General features: G+C 34.6%; 1 protein-coding gene across 2 annotated transcripts in view; it reads right to left on the bottom strand.

Annotated features, from left to right (window-relative positions):
• The window catches only part of LOC136025846 (translation elongation factor 2), a 61,808-nt gene that overhangs the window by 4,012 nt on the left and 40,720 nt on the right, over window positions 1-17,076 (bottom strand). Inside the window, exons 7-12 of one of the 2 annotated variants that reach the window (XM_065701863.1) lie at window positions 15,860-16,210; window positions 14,067-14,282; window positions 10,960-11,130; window positions 6,387-6,504; window positions 4,971-5,178; window positions 2,497-2,649 (exon numbers count right to left, since the gene is read on the bottom strand). In XM_065701863.1, the coding sequence (XP_065557935.1) occupies window positions 2,497-2,649; window positions 4,971-5,178; window positions 6,387-6,504; window positions 10,960-11,130; window positions 14,067-14,282; window positions 15,860-16,210 (1,217 nt within the window). The remainder of the gene's footprint in view (window positions 1-2,496; window positions 2,650-4,970; window positions 5,179-6,386; window positions 6,505-10,959; window positions 11,131-14,066; window positions 14,283-15,859; window positions 16,211-17,076) is intronic. The other variant, XM_065701864.1, reaches the window with a different exon arrangement.

Below are 17,076 nucleotides of genomic sequence, written 5' to 3'. Positions count from 1 at the left end.
ACTTCTAAAAATCAAATTTCATTAAGATCTGGTCACCTTTTCGTAAGTTACAAATACCTCAATTTTCAAAATTATACCCCCCCCCCCAACTCCACCAAAGAGAGCAGATCTGGTCCGGTTATGTCAGTCACGTATCTTAGACAGGTTTTTATTATTCCCATCCAGTTTCATCTTGATCTCTCCGCTTTAAGTATTTTCTAAGATTTCCGGTCCCAACACCCCCCCCCCCAAATGACGCTGGATCCGGTTGAGATTTAAAATAAGAGATCTGAGTTCCGGAGTCCTTCTAAATGTGAAGTTTCATGAAGATCCGATCACTCCTTCGTAAGTTTAAAATACGTCATTTTTTCTAATTTTTCAGAATTACCCCCCCCCCCCAATAGAGTGGATCTGTTCCAATTGTGTAAATCACGTATGTAAGACTTCTGGTTATTTTTCCCATCAAGCTTCATCCCGATCCCTCCAATCTAAGCGTTTTCCATGATTTTATGTTCCCCCACCCCAAACTCCCCCTAATGTCACCAGATCCAGTCGGGATTTAAAATAAAAGCTTTGAGACGCGATATCCTTCTAAATATCAAACTTCATTGAGATCCTATAACCCGTTCGTAAGTTAAAAATACCTCATTTTTTTCTAATTTTTTGGAAATACCCCCCCCCCCCAACTACCCCAAAGAGAGTGAATCCGTTCCAATTAATTCAGTCATGTATCTAGGACTTGTGCTTAAATTTCCCACCAAATTTCGTCCCCATCCCTCCACTCTTAAGTGTTTTCCAAGATTTTAGGTTTCTCCTCCAACTCCCCCCCCCCCCAATGTCACCAAATCCGGTCAGGATTTAAAATAAGAGCTCTGAGACACGATATCCTTCTAAATATCAAATTTCATTGAGATCCGATAACCCGTTTAAGTTAAAAATACCTCATTTTTTCTAATTTTTCAGAATTAACCTCCCCCCCCAACTACCCCAAAGAGAGCGGATCCGTTCCGGTTGTGTCAATCATGTATCTAGGACTTGTGCTTATTTTTCCCACCAAGTTTCATCCCAATCACTCCACTCTAAGTGTTTTCCAAGATTTTAGGTTCCCCTCCCCAACTCCCCCCAATGTCACCAGATCCGGTCGGGATTTAAAATAACAGCTCTGAGACACGATATCCTTCCAATCATCAAATTTCATTAAGATCCGATCAACCATTCGTAAGTTAAAAATACTTTAATTTTTCTTTTTTTTCGAATTAATGGGCCCCCCACTCCCTCCCCAGATGGTCAAATCGGGAAAAAGACTATTTCTAACTTAATCTGGTCCGGTCCCTGATACGCCTGCCAAATTTTCATCGTCCTAGCTGACCTGGAAGTGCCTAAAGTAGTAAAACCGGGACCGACAGAATTTGCGATTGCTATATGTCACTTGGTTAATACCAAGTGCCATAAACACCCGTCTAAGATGTTAATCGAATAACGCTCATTAGCTATAATAGCTTTAAGCTAACTTTAATGTCAATAATAGCTTTATCGACAATTTAATAATGCAAAATGGAATTAAATAACTCAACGGCCTTCTTTGCCGTTACCTTCTGTATAAGACTAGCTTAACAATGGTCCATCCCATCCTCTACCGGCTTAACAATGGTCAACCCCCCCCCCCCCAGTAAATTTGGACCTGGCGAGACGGTCACTCTGTTGCATTTCCCATACTAATACTTAATATAGATAATCAATCCCTCAACATTCGTCAAAAGGATCCGGCCTTTTCCATATAGACAAAAAGTTAGTTCTTGCACGCAGTTAGTTTTTTTTACAGCTTTGACGTATTCTCATGTTTGAAAACTCCTTTAAAAAAAAAAAAAAAAAAAACTAACATAGGAATAAAAAAGATCAATGATAGAAATGAAACTGCAGATTAGTTGGAATCCCCCCCTCTCTCACACACACGATACACAATGAAAATTCAAACCTAATAGTTTATCCAAATATTGACCCCCCCCCCTCAAGACGTTGACTCCAAACACATGAATAGACTATATCACTAAAAACTAGGGGCAAGAGAATGGAGATAAGGAATAGGGACGATGGTCGGGAGAAGGTAAGGAGCAATATACACAATGTCGGGAAATATGTAAAAAGGGGACTATTTTATTGAAAGGGGAAGAAGCCTTCCAATTAAACAATTTTCATATAAAAAATCAAAGCAAAATAGTGAAAAATGAATTCACGATTTTCCAAATTTTGCAAAGATTTCTGGAAAAATCGTAGGAAATTTTCCGATTTTGCAAAGTTTCCAATCAACTAATTCAAACTATCTGATTTCATTTTCACCGTCCTTAGAACTAAGTTAAAATAAAAAAATAAATAAACGCAAACCAAAATTACAAAAGCTGAAGTTAAACTAAGTAATAATGAGATATATTAACTACTGGGCAACTTAATTTAGTTTATTGATTCTAAGAGAACCTCGGAATAGAACTGATAATGATGTTACAAAAAATGAAAACTTACAAAAACAACGGTGGCAGGTTTGCTTCCAGGTTCCAATGGGTCGCCAGGAAGAATTTGCCAATGATCGAATACACACTGTGGGAAAGCTTGGCCACCAGTGTTGGATCTCAAATCAGCAGTAAATCCAAATGATTCATTTACGGGCAAGTATGCCTACATGTAAGAAAAAGTAAAGTTGGACAAGCCAAAAAAAAAAAAAAAAAATTTAGCATATTCTTATAGAAGATCAGTCCCACCAGCCTAAAGATAATCGCCAAGGACCTCTGCTTCCTCTGAGAGGGTTCTCCCATTTCTGGGTCTCAAAGGTCAACAGAGGTACGACTTGCTGGAAATTTCATCATCTGATAGTAATTACTAATAAAAATTATAGTTTCACATAGCGATTAGCAATTTTTATTTGATCGAAATTCTTGTCCAAATGAGATTTAATCATAGCGAGAAAATTATTCAAGGACCTAGTTGTATCACAATTAAAATACATTAAAGAAAGTTTGTTTTGTTTAAGTGGAGCTTTATCAGAGGACAGTAGTTGTTCAACATAAAAATATTTATTAAAATTCGAAATTTGAGGTTAAAGAAAAGTCAATTTATGTTTAAAATCAAGCTTCTTTTTTATACAAGCCACAATTTTTTAAATATGTAATTTGATTTAAAAACCAAAGTCAAATCTATTCTAAAGAACGAAGTGATTTACCCCCAAGACCTACATAAATAATGTTGTAATTCAATTGGGTCTTAAAAAGATTGGACCTACTTATGAACCTCAGTACTAATCTTGAATTTCAAGGAAAATCCCTGAATTTCAACAAAATTCCCACATTAAGATCTGCTTTCTGAGATTTTCAGCCCCAACTTATGTGTACCAGACTCCGACAAGTAAAGCTACCCCTAAGCCCAAACAACTTAATGTCTTGTCTATTATCATCATTTCATCATTAGCAATTCCACCACATAGGCATTTCAACGCCTAAAGATCTTATAAAATTTCCCACTTCTAAGATACCTGTCGGGAGCCGTTAGCTAAGCAGTTCTCAAATGGAACACTGACAGGGCATTAATGATCAGGAGTATCAAATTCTTGTTGAACATATTGTACTAACGATCCTCCCTTTGAAAGCAGCTTAGCAAACGCTTCTTGCCGAATAATTACAGATTAACAAGTTATTTTAATTAACAATTGATCACAAATTAATTATTAAATCACAAATTAAGCCTAGCATATTAGTTTTTATTTGGTCGAAGTTCCTGTCAAATGATATGATTCACAGCTGTCCATTGGTCAAAGATCTGTTTGAAAAACATTCAAAAAGATTAAGAGATTATTTTTTTTTACGCTTATTACAGAAATAAGACATTCTGAGAAAAACTCAACGTGACTGCAATGAATTTCTTTACTCAGGTTAAATAAAAAAAAAGGTTAAATTTTGGCCATGTAGGTGGCTACTTCCCGCTCTCTATTCCTTCCACTATTTTTCTAGAAAAGTTTTTTTTCAAGAAATTCTAGGAAAGTCCAGACTAGGCACTGAAAAAAAAACTTACCTTCACCCAAATAAAACCCCATCTTGATTTCATAATGTCTTGAAGTGGGTAACTAAGAAATCGAATTTAGACTTTTTAAAAATTACACGCAATGCTTTAACCATTTTTACCTTTTTTGCTTTATTTTACTAGCGTATGTTCCATTTATTTAGACGACAAGTGTTTCCAAGATGTTTATAATTGCCATCTGTATTCTAACAATAAAAGCTACAACACAAGCTTCCCAAGGTCTCCTCTCATTGGTTGAACATGAACGAATCAGGGATGTTCATGTGTTCATTTTTTACCCCCCCCCAAAAAAAAAAAAAAAAAAAAACTTAAAACGCTAGCAGCTTAGAAACACTTTCAGTTCAATTCGATAACATTAAACTATTTGACAGTTTTTTAAATACCTCATGAAGTTTTTTATTTTGTATAGCATGATTATTAATTTCCTGCCAAAGGAGTAGTACTCATCATCGTTAGAAATTAAGGTTCTGAAGTTAAAGGCAGCAGAGATCAGCAAACTGTAATTGATAAAACATTGATAAGCATTAATGCAAGCTTAGCCCTGACAATTTTGCCAAGATACAAGTTGTGCTAAATCTTCGTAACCTCTGGGTTTGGTTCTACTAATAATTCAGAAACAAACCAAAAATCATAATTATCGGGAAATTTGGAGTCTAGAGTTAATACAAATTTATGAACTTCTTAATCCTAGATTTCGGAACATCAGTACTAATAATGGGCTAAATTTGATTTTTCGGACTAGAATACTTGGCAACCTTGCTTTGCTTCATAATAACATTTTTACTCTTTATTTGGTTAAGTTTTATAAAAAAAAAATCTGAAATTAAATACAGTTTGATGTCTTAAGTAGTTCATTTTATTTTTCGTTTCAGCAATTGTATCCTTAATATTGTATAGCATTAAAATGAATAGTTTTGCAACTATACCTTGACTACGAACATGGGAGTGCCAGCAATTTGGTTCTCTTCAATAACGTGTCCTCTTCTTCTATTCAACACACCGTAGATACCACCAACTGCGTTTTCGGGACACTGAATCTCACAGAGGTAAACTGGTTCCATTAGTCGAGGACAAGCAGTTAGCTGACAAGCGTAGAGACAACGTCTAGCAGTTGGAATGATCTGACCGCCACCCCTATGAAGAAAAGAAAGGGATGGGTAAATGGAAGAACATTCATGGTACGTTCGGGTATACCAAGACACCTTATCCTTAGCGTTTCCGAGACATAAATGAAGTCAGAAGTTGTATTTGAAATAGTTTTAAGTTTTCCTATGATGGAAAAGCAGTGTGGTCTTCGTCACCGGGAGCTATGATGTTGCGAAATGATTTTCGCGAATAATTCTTTTAACTAGCGTCCTATTGAACAAGATAAATCTTTTTCCTCGGATTTGTGCGACCCTCCCTGATCCATCCTCGAAGCAATACATCAGTGTCTACTAGTGTACAAGCAATCACTTACAGACAGGCATGTAGTAAGAAGAAACGTACACCCAAATATCGAAACTTTTAATTTTTTAGCTTTCCAGATAATTGACTTAGTTATTGTCGTCTTGCAAGGAAATTTCTATATTATCTATTGAAGAAAAAGAATTTTCATTAGGCAACGCTGAACTTTTTCTTTTTTTTTACAAAAGGTATGGGTAACTAAGAAACCATTTATGACACGTTTGGCTATACCAACAACCTATCCGGCAAGCTCGATTACATATTCCTACCTTTTGACGAAACATGAATGACGTCAGAAGTTAGGAGGATTACTACTTGAAATGGTTTCGATTACTTGTTGCACAAGTAAGCCCCGCGGGCCTCAGAAAATGAGTGACATCACACGTAAAAAGTAATGTAACACGTAAATACGCAACACGGCGTAATGGCGTCACACGTAAACAATAATACAGGGGGTGCGAAGAAGGCCCCTTCCCAGATTTATGGGCAGACTGGACCAAGAAACCACAACTAATGCCATAACTGTAAAACAAGTTTTTTGATTATTCTTTTTTTTTGTTAAGATAATGTTTGAACAACTGATATTTTAAACATGCAAAATAAAAGTGGTAAACAAAACAACCTTGAAGCTGATTGACGAGATATATATATATATATATATATATATATATATATATATATATATATATATATATATATATATATATATATATATATATATATATATATATATATATATATATATATATATATATATATATATATATATACATATATATATATATATATATATATATATATACATATATATATATATATATATATATATATATATATATATATATATATATATATATATGTATAAATTAATCGTGCAAGTTAGGACGATTCTTTACCTGTGAATGGCATCAGTGTGAAGCGTCACATCATAAATGTTGAATCTAACACCACGCAAGTTCTCGTCGCAGAGAACGCCTTCCTTGGTTGCCCACTGGAACCCGGCCACAACTGAATCTAAAGGACGAAAAAAAAAATAAAAAAAAAATAATCAGATTTTGGGTGAAATTTATACATAAATAAAGAAGAAAGAAGAAAACCGCTTATAAAGAAGAAAGCCAGTAGCAAACGCTTGCATAAAATTCCGACAAAAATAATGAATTTTTACCCCGAATGCTTTCTATACAAGTAAATTTCAACTAAGGCAAATTCAATTAATAACTGAATCAAAATTGGTTCTAAGACAACCAATTGTCTACAAAGCTCGTATATCACGACATAACTCGGCGACTTTATTTCTTTATATTTCATTTTCTGCATTTCCTCTTGCTTTCTCGCATCATGCATCGTTTCTGTATAAGTTACCAGTTTTCTCGACTCCCATGGTGCAAATATCTTACGAGATTCCCCTCCCCGGGCGAGGGACGAATGGTAAGTAGAATCTGTCTTTTCAAAGACCGTATTATTTGACAACTCACAATTTATTTGTTAGCTAGCTTCTAGAAGATATATCTTAGCGGTCAAGATACACCTGCTGGGTCTGCTAAGATTAATCTAGCACTGCTGCAAAAGCGAAAAACCACGTAAGTGAAAATCCACTGATCGACAGTGCTCTCGAGTTTCAAAACCACTAGGGTAGAAAAAGCATCTTTCTAACAGCTGACAGGGGGAGGTGAATGTGCTAACATATCCTTTAAAGATTATATTACTTCCTTCTATTAGATTATTCTAATATCTATTCTATTCTATTAGATTATATTTACATAAAGATTTCTGACTCTCTTTGATCAAAGATACTCACGTTCTGGCCGACGCAACTACCAGATTTCTGAATCATTCAGGGTTGAAGGGGGGTAGGGGGGGGCGGAAAATGTAGTGACCTTTGCCGAATTCACCTACTAAAATCATCATTGACTCCCCCTGATCAAAAACACACATAGTCTGACCGACACTGCTTTCAAATTTCCAATTCGGCTATACTAGAAAAATATCTTATGAATAGCCCTCGCTAAGGCCTCGAGGAGGGGACAACGAGAATGTATTAAATACTCATTAAAAGATCCTATGCCTTGGCAATTTCAGATAATTTGTTTGTTCGCTAGATTCTAGAAGATATCTCTTAGGTTCCAAGGGACACCTGCTGGGTCTGCTAATATTAATCTAGCACTGCTGCAAAAGCGAAAAACCACGTAAATGGTAGCCCACTGATCGACAGTGCTCGTGAGCTTATATAAATCCGTTAGTTAAGAAGCATTTTATTAATAGAACGGGGGAAGGGAGTCGTGGATGTGCTAAAAAACCTTTAAGAGGTTAAATTACTCCAGATTCCCGCATAGGTCGCTAGCGCCACATGGTCGAAAATACACGCGCTCCGATCGATAGAGCTATCTATTTTACGAACCTCCATGATAAATGAATATCTCATGAATAGTTCCAATAGCCAATATGTGTCTTATATTGCGTTCCAGCATTCCAAGATTACTTATCGGACCAGTCCGATTAGTTACCCTTAACGTTTCCTGACACCATTTTTATACAATCCTAAAAAGGCCTTATGCCAGATTTGGCTGTCACTCATTCGGACTATCTGTCTTGGTTTTTTCGACTCTTAAAATCGTAACAATCTTTTAGAATATTTTCTGTGTGGGCAACAAATTTTGACATGTTTTCTTGTGTTTTTATTACAGTCCCTCCCCTCAAATAAAATCATGGATACGGCCTTGAGTGGATAACAGGTGATTAATATATGGTTCGCCAAGTTGTCTAAAGCGTTTCATTACAAATTACAGAATAAGTATTTGTTGTTATCGTTTACAGATTAGATCCGCGCAGGTTACAATTAAGCGGATACAGAATACTCGAACGCACTATTAGTGATCAAGATACACATGCTGGGTCTGTTGAGGTCGAACTTGCACTGCAGTGAAAGGAAAAACCACGTGGGTGGTAGCCTATTGATCAACACTGCTCTTGATTCCTAAGCCCTAAGATCTTACGCATAGAAGAGAGGAGGGGGTATTTTAACAGATCAAGTAACTTGGACTAATATGAAAATAAAGTATATATATATATATATATATATATATATATATATATATATATATATATATATATATATATATATATATATATATATATATCCTTAACTACAGCTCAATAATCCAGAAGTCGCTTTTACTAAATTATAAACTATATTTTCTGTGTGTGCATTTCTAAACTTTAGTTTCGGCTATCTTCAATTTTATATCCACTACTACCTGTGATATATCTTATAATACAGCTTTCGTATGACAAAGACGTCTCCAAACAAAGATATCCCCCCCAAAAAAGTGCAGAAGTCCTACCAAGGAATTGAGCTTGCATTAACGTAGTCATACCTAGAGGTCAACAAACTAGGAGATAATTTTTAGACAGCCCTTACGACCTCCATAGATGAAGATCTAGTTCAAAGATTTTACTTTGAAAACCTTGTGAATACTTCATATCATTATAATAACGAATTGTTTGCGAGAATCTAGAAGAGGTATCTTAGTGATCAAGATACACCTGCTGGGTCTGCTAAGATTAATCTAGCATTGCTGCAAAAGCGAAAAACCACGCAAGTGGTAGACCACTGATCGTCAATGCTCTAGAATTTCTTAATCCCCTTGAGTAAAAAAAATCTTGTAAATAGTTCAGGGAGAGGGGAGGGATAATGTTTTGACCAATCATTAAAGATCATCACTCAGCGAATTACTATATTGATGGGACCTTCCGCTCCCTTTCGAAGGCAGTTATTTTTATTTCAATTTAATTAGTTGAAGATGAATCTTCTAGTAATCAACATAGTGAAATATTAGCCAACCTATGATAAGTCACCTCAATTTAAATCAGAACGTTTTCTTTCCTGCCATTATTGTACTTGCTATGCAAAGCTTGTCTAATGATCTTATGAGCCTTTTAGAAAATTAAGCAAAATTAAAGAAAATTAAATGAAATTATTTAATAAATTAAATACATGTAAAATAAGTACATGTAAAATTAGATGTAAAAAATACATGTAAAATTAATAGGTGAAAAAGTTACCTCAAAACCTTAAAAAAGAAAACCAAACGTTTCAAGCTTAGTACATGTAATCAGACTAGCTTCAATAATCAAATATCTTTGACAGATACAGTGTGAAAAGACATTGAATTGCTCAAACAGCAAGAAAAATGTAATTGCGAAAATATTTGTATGTCTTTTAACAAGTAATTACAACAATTCAAAAATCTTTAGAAAAAATTGAACACAGTCAGTAATATAATGTCAGTGGGAAGACCCCAAAAAATTTGCAATTATTACAAATGATGATTCTCTATTTGGCAAGACTTACAATAATTCAAAAACCTTAGAAATAAACTAGACGTTTTAAGCTTAGTAACTATTGTTCTTAGATATCGGACTAGCTTCAATTATCAAATATCTTTGAACAGGCTAGTATGAAATGACATTTAATTACGTTAAAAGCAAAAAACTAATTATTACAGAAACATTTGTAATTTTTTTCGGACTTCCATTAATAATCAAATATCTTTGAAAAGACAGCAAATTGTCTCCAGCTAGAAGACAACCGACAATGAAAATCCATACATAGAAGCCTGCCGAGTGCCGGGATCTGGCGGCTGGTAATCGCAAAAATATATGTAAATTTTAACCAGGGATTACAACAATTCAAAAACCTTAAAAAAGAAAACCTATATATATATATATATATATATATATATATATATATATATATATATATATATATATATATATATATATATATATATATATATATATATATATATATATATATATATATATATATATATATATATATATATATATTATATTTATATATGATAGTTCATTAAGCGGTGATTGAATCTAAACGAGGCTTTGAAACTTTCCCCTTTTCCTGAGAAAGTTAGTAGGAAAAGATGTTTACTAAGCCTTCTCTTATAGCAACTAAGACACCGTTCTCCTGGGATAATCTCTGCTGGAAGGTCATTTGATATGGCAACTGTGAGTAAAAGAAAACACTCTTTAAAGTATTCCTGGCAGAGAATTCTCTACTGCAGTTTTGACGAGCAGAACCACAAAAAATTAACGTTATCAGCTGACTTTAACCGGGTATAAGCTCTAACAGCTCCTCTAATAGAGGAGTTTTACAAGATGACGGCCTCTTGTGCTGCAATGTTTTCCTGTAATGGACCTAAGTAAATGGCAAAATATAGACACAAATTCATTTTTAATTTAAAGAAACTAAATTAACCCATATTTAAAAATGAAAAAAGTTTGTCCTCTTCAAACGTACAAGATTTAACAGATTTGTGTATTTGCAAATAATTTTTTATTATTATTTCTGCGATCTCTACCAACATCGTCTATGTTCCATTTACTTTTCATTATTGTTACCGTTACCAATGATCATTTTTTTAGGTTATTATATATCTTAAAGCTACTTACCCTTAATTTCATTAAGGTATTGGACACCTTTAGTACAGTCCATAAGGAGATTGGGCCCAGTGGTGTCAGGACCAAAACACCAGATCTTTCTTGCTTCAGTAATGTCGTATTCATACTTATCCGCAAGGTAGCGACCTCGGATTTTAAAGTCGTCACGTGGATTGACCTCACCTTAAAACAAAATTTAATCAACTTCAAGAGTGAATAAATGTTTAAGGACAATTAAAGAATTGTTGGACCATCAGAAAAGATTAAGCCATTGTGAATCATTTTTTCACAAAAAATTCAGTTTCTCAGTCTCATCACTATGCCTGACTGGTTGATAAAAAGCAAAATCAATTGAGCCAATGAGAGAACAAGATTATTCACCTTGTGACGGTACATATTGTCTATCAAAACAAAATACGTCGTTTATGTGATACCCAAATGGTAGTTCTCATTGATAGGAAAATCCTCTCTAGATAATTTCTATATAATTTCTAGATATATAATTTCTATAGAAATATAATTTCTATAGACTTTATCTAGATAATTTCTAGATAAAATCTTTCTAGATAATTTTTTTACCATAGAAAAGGAGGGAATCTTAATTGAGGAAAGTACCTCAGATACATATCTAGAGAATCAATAAAAAACTTACGAATTCACAAACTGAAAAGCTTTTATTCGTTTTGAACGCAATTTTTTCAACTAGAAAATCAAATTATTCAACTCTACTCTTAAGACACGTTTTATTTGAGACAAGATAGTTTCAGTTTGGGCTACCGTTTCCACTCTTGTTTCGCATATTTCCGTTTTATTTGAGCCTTCGTTTTGCTTCGTTTTGGTACTGCCTTTGACAAATAAAACGCTGGAAAAGAGCTAGGCAGATTACTGGCAAAAGTTTTCAAAATCGGCGAATGCTTCTAGTGTGTTACTAGCTTTTTGAGGTTAGTTTAGATCAAAAAGTGCTTAAATTTGAATTGGCAATAAAAGCGTTTATTATATTCGTAGACAGCATAAAAAGGGCATCGATTGGTATATTCACTTTATTGGTAAGTCAATAATATGAACTGTCATACACTTACCCATCTGGGAATGTTAAAAGTGAAAACTGGCTTTTTTTAGGATTCTAAAAGACACACCTTAATTTGCTAGAGCCAAGGGCATACCTTACAGTAGGCACAGAAAAACAGTGGCGTACACATATCTGGAAAAATACATCCACCAGGTAAATATTTTCTGACGCCATTTTTATAAAACAAGGGGTGAAACTACCTGGACGAACAAGTTTCGATTTTCGGGATCTAGTTACGGAAAACAGTAAGGTCCCTTACGGGATATCGCAAACAAAACGGCTCTGAGCTTACTAAATACGTAAAAAAAAACACTATCAAGGAAACACCACTGAAACTAGACTGAAACAAGACCAAATAAAACGCGGCTTAGTCAGATATAAATCGAATATTGACCATGGGGCATAATCTGACGTAAGCACCAGCAGGGCGGTTCCCCACGTGTGGAAAGAGCTGCGAGCAACTTTGTTTTGCCAAAACTAAACAGAAATATTTTCCTAATGCGTACATTTTTTATTGTATACTTGTTCTCAGGAGAGGAACATTAATCCCTTGTCGGTGTCCATAGTTGGGTAGACGTAATTTCTTTTACCCCCGCTTTCACAGCCAAATTCTGAAGTTAACCTATCCTAAAATTCTACTAGTGCTGTAATTTCATGTTCCTTTCTGTATCTCTATTGTAGCCAATTGTAACCAAGTGTTCCACTCCTTAGGATTTTTCCAGAGATATAACGATTTCAGCCCTAATTCGTAAAGCCGTTGGGGAAAATATATATTAGATATTATCCTCGAAAAGTTTATTAAGGATACGGCATTAAAATTTAACATATTGGCATTTTTTTTTTATTCCTGGAGTTACTGTAAGCCAGTCCAGGCAATAGTAATCAACAGTAAGTCATTAATAATGATTAATTCTTATTATAGTCCTGAAAGAGAACAGGCAATGGTTTCAAATTGAACAGGGGGTATTTAAACTTTTAAACTGTTGTAGTTGGGGATAATAGAGACTACCACTAGTTTCTTAAAGTGGACATATTTCGAGACAGTAGAACCCGTTCGTCCAATAGTGAGCAAATGAAACCTGAAGCATAAAGAATTGGACAATCACAGAAAGTTGACTAAAAAGAATTGGACAATCACAGAAAGTTGACTAAAAAGAATTGGACAATCACAGAAAGTTGACTAGACCTTGGCAAACATACGCATGTTAAACCTCACTCTATTATTTACCATTTTTATTGCTATAAAAACAGTAAATTATTTAGATAGTAACTAGAAAGCACTAGAAATTAGAAATAAGTAATGAGAATAGCTAGTTAATAATTTGATTTTACAAATCTAAATCATTACACATTATAAAATGAAAGGAATTTAATGTCTGATAGAATTTTGGAAAGGTTGCAGCACTATCCTCGAAATAACCCACTTTAAAACTGGGGGAGGGGGCAACTGCTCAGGCCTTGAGCCGCCACTGGCGTAAGTTTGAAAGACTGATAATAATATGACTTGAACGGCAAAATGAGCTTCAAATTATTGCAAAGGAAGTGACACATAGACCTTTATCGATGTCTTCAGGCAATCCCTCGGGCATTGGTACAAATTCAAATGAAAGTCTAATTCAAATGAAAGTATGCTATTGATAATTTTTCGGTCTGAATCGTCTGTAAGAAATTTTAAGGGGTGGGGGGGGGGGATTTCAAAAGGGATAGGATTACACAAAAGGAATTTTAAGCGGTGTATATTTTTCTTGGAAGAAATTTTCAATGAAAGTTTCCCGTAAGGGGAGGGAATTTTTCATAGTGGGTGTGCCAGATTTACTGGAACTATTTGATAAACAAACAGAAATTAGATGAATAAAAAGAATTTTTTCAGCTTAAAAAATGGAGCAACAATAAAAATAAACAGCAATTATTCCCCTTTGAAGGGGATCACCGCCTCTTCAATACTTTGTTCTTTCCGCTAAAATGTGACTGTTTGTTCCCAGTTTCTTAAGAAAGACTCCTGATTCGCAAAATGAGCGTGAAATTATTGCAAAAGAAGTGACACACATACCTTTGTCGATGTCTTCAGGCAATCCCTCGGGCATTGGTACAGCTCTCATAAATAGACGATTGTGCTTGTTTGGAGACTTACTCAAGCACATTTGATTACTTTCCTCAGCCACTGTTTCTCTATAGGACACAACTGGGTCGGATTTCTTAATTGGAATGCAGGCGTGATCTTCTTCTAAATCTTTTAAACAAATTTCCAGATGGAGCTCACCAGCACCTAAAATTGAACAAAAATGATTGGACAACTATCACAGAAGAAGAGCAAGTGAATAGGCAAATTAAACTATCAGACATCCGGCAAATACGTCACCATGTCTCCCTGAACAACGTGGAGGGTTCTCCCATTTCTGGGTCCACGCTGGTTACAGGGATATGACATGCTGGAAAAATTCATCATTCATCAATAAATTTATCTATGAACGCAGTCAGTATTTTTAATTATATATCATTACCAAAATGCCAAGAAATACCAGATGCTAGATTGCATTCACGATTTTGCTCTTCGACAAGAACACCAGGTTCCACTCATTTCAGTTACCAATACTTTTTTATATACCTCACCAAAGTTATGCCTCCCTGCTTACGATGTTTTCCACGCCCAGTACATGTTAAATGCCACATATCTAAGATATCTATACTCTTCCAAGCATAATGTTAATCTACCGTAGGCAGCATTGTGGCAGCATTATTCTTTATTTAAACCATTTTTGGGATCCCAATGGGACACATTCTACCAGCCACCGTTTCGGTTTCCAAACACCTACATTATTATAAAGAGATATAATACAATGGGATAGTGGCCTTTTCTACTAACAACCCGAGATTTTTGGAAATGTGCAACAGCATAATTTATAGATTTGGGCAAGAATACAGCAAATTCACAGTATTATTTTCTCAGCTTCGTAGTCGAATTCACAAAGTAGATTGTGAACTACCGGTCACAATTGTCAGTAGAAACGTTTCCGGCTTAAAATCGAATTTTTCGTCGGAAAGAGCCTTAGGATATTATTTCTAAGCCATTTTTGACCTTCAAAGGAAATCAATACTCTGTGATTTAATCTTTCAAACAAAAGAAATCCCTGTTTACCCGTTTGGGCAATTGATTATGCCCCTAATGCCCCAACTTCAATCACTTCTATTTCAACTGCTTCAAGTTCATTAGCAATTGATGCGCTAAAGATCTGAAATCTGGTTCTTTGCAAGTGTAGCTGGTACATAAATGGAGTTATTAATTTCAAAAAGTAAAGAAAAGAAGACATTAAAGCAACACTGATAGGATATAAGTTGAGAGAAGCTGACAGGAGTTGTCTGAAGAATAACTCCCGAGATAAAACGAAAAAAAATAAAATAAGGGAAAAAAGTTTTGGTAAAAATTGATTTTCAAGAAAAATGAATCGTTAAATTTAGTCACTGGAAAAAAACACCAGATAAACATATCAAAATCCACCATTATACTCAACTTTCTCAAGCTGAATTAAATTGAAAAGTCTTAATGCCTCTTCCATAATGTACAGTATAATTTAAATGATCCAAGGTTAAACCAATCATTATATTTAGTCATTAAAACTAATCAGAAATATATAATCAAAATAAGCTATTATTCCAAATTCTGTTTAGTTTCAGTCCACCTGACGATATTAAAGGAAGATAAAAAGTTCACTAGAACCTAGTGAAAACAAATGTATGAGAATAAATAAATAAAGACAAAAAAATGGATACAAAAACAGAAAGGTAAAGGAAACTTCTGTTTCTTTTACCTTCAAGCTGCTGAATAACAGATACTAGACAACTTACCAGCAATAATATAAAAAAAAAACTTGATACAAACAAACCGCAAGGTAAAGGAAACTGAAATTTCTTCTACCTGCGAGCCGCTGAATATGAGAAACTTAAACAACTTACCAGCAATAATATGCTCTCCTGACTCTTCCATAATACACTGTACCATAGGATCTGATTTGGCTAAACGTTTAAGTCCTTCCACAAGTTTTGGTAAATCGCCTGGATTCTTTGGCTCAACAGCCACACGCACGACAGGAGATACGCTAAATTTCATCACTCTCATGTTATGTGCATCCTTGAACGTGGTAATTGTTCCTGTTTTGACCAAAAACTGGTCAACACCAACCAAACCACAGATGTTACCTACGAAAAACAATAAAATTATTTCCATATATACAATATATCAATTTGACCAAAAACCATTATACTTATTTCAGCCAATCTAATTTTCTATCACTGTTTTATAAGTACAGGTCTGTGTATTATCATCATAATAATATATGAATGCAATGTTTTTAAAAATATTTCGAACACAACAGCGTTCACTGGAATCGAGTGAGTAGATTGTTATGCAATCTCACTTGGTGAAGTGCCTCGGCATCTACTAGATGAAAATGCAAATTGAATTTATTATCACTGTTTTATAAGTACAGCTCTGTGCATTACCATCATAATATCATATGAATTTATTGTCTTTAAAAATATTTCGAACACAAGAGCGTTCACTTGAATCGAATGAGCAGACAGTTATGCAATCTCTCGGTAAAGTGCCTCGGCATCTACTAGATGAAAATGCGTTCTCCCAGTGCGAAGATTGCTGCGTGTACTCATAATTAGAGCAAGTTATTGCAAAGCGATTAGTTGCAAATACATTGTAAACAGTGTAGACACAATAGATACGGTAGATACAATAGAAAGTATCTTACTAAATTATACTCGGTTTTTACAGATCATTCGGTTTTGTTTCTTTCTGGTATTTACCCTATTTTTCATAAAAAAGATATCAGTTCAATTCGTTCTTATTATTTCCGGTTTTCCCGTTTTCTATTGTATCTGCCTCCATGGTATAGGAATAGGAGTCTCATATCTATTTATAGTTTCCCGGATATTGGGTCGAAGCTCACATAGCTTGCTGACAAAATACCCCAGTCTACTTATAAGTATCTGCCCGCCCACGGAGGCCTTACTCGTTTGCTTTAGTTTCTTGTTTTTTTCTGTTTTGTGTAGTG

Source organism: Artemia franciscana, chromosome 4, assembly GCF_032884065.1.
Source record: "Artemia franciscana chromosome 4, ASM3288406v1, whole genome shotgun sequence".
Lineage (NCBI taxonomy): Eukaryota > Metazoa > Arthropoda > Branchiopoda > Anostraca > Artemiidae > Artemia > Artemia franciscana.
This window is presented reverse-complemented; position numbering and strand designations above follow the sequence as displayed.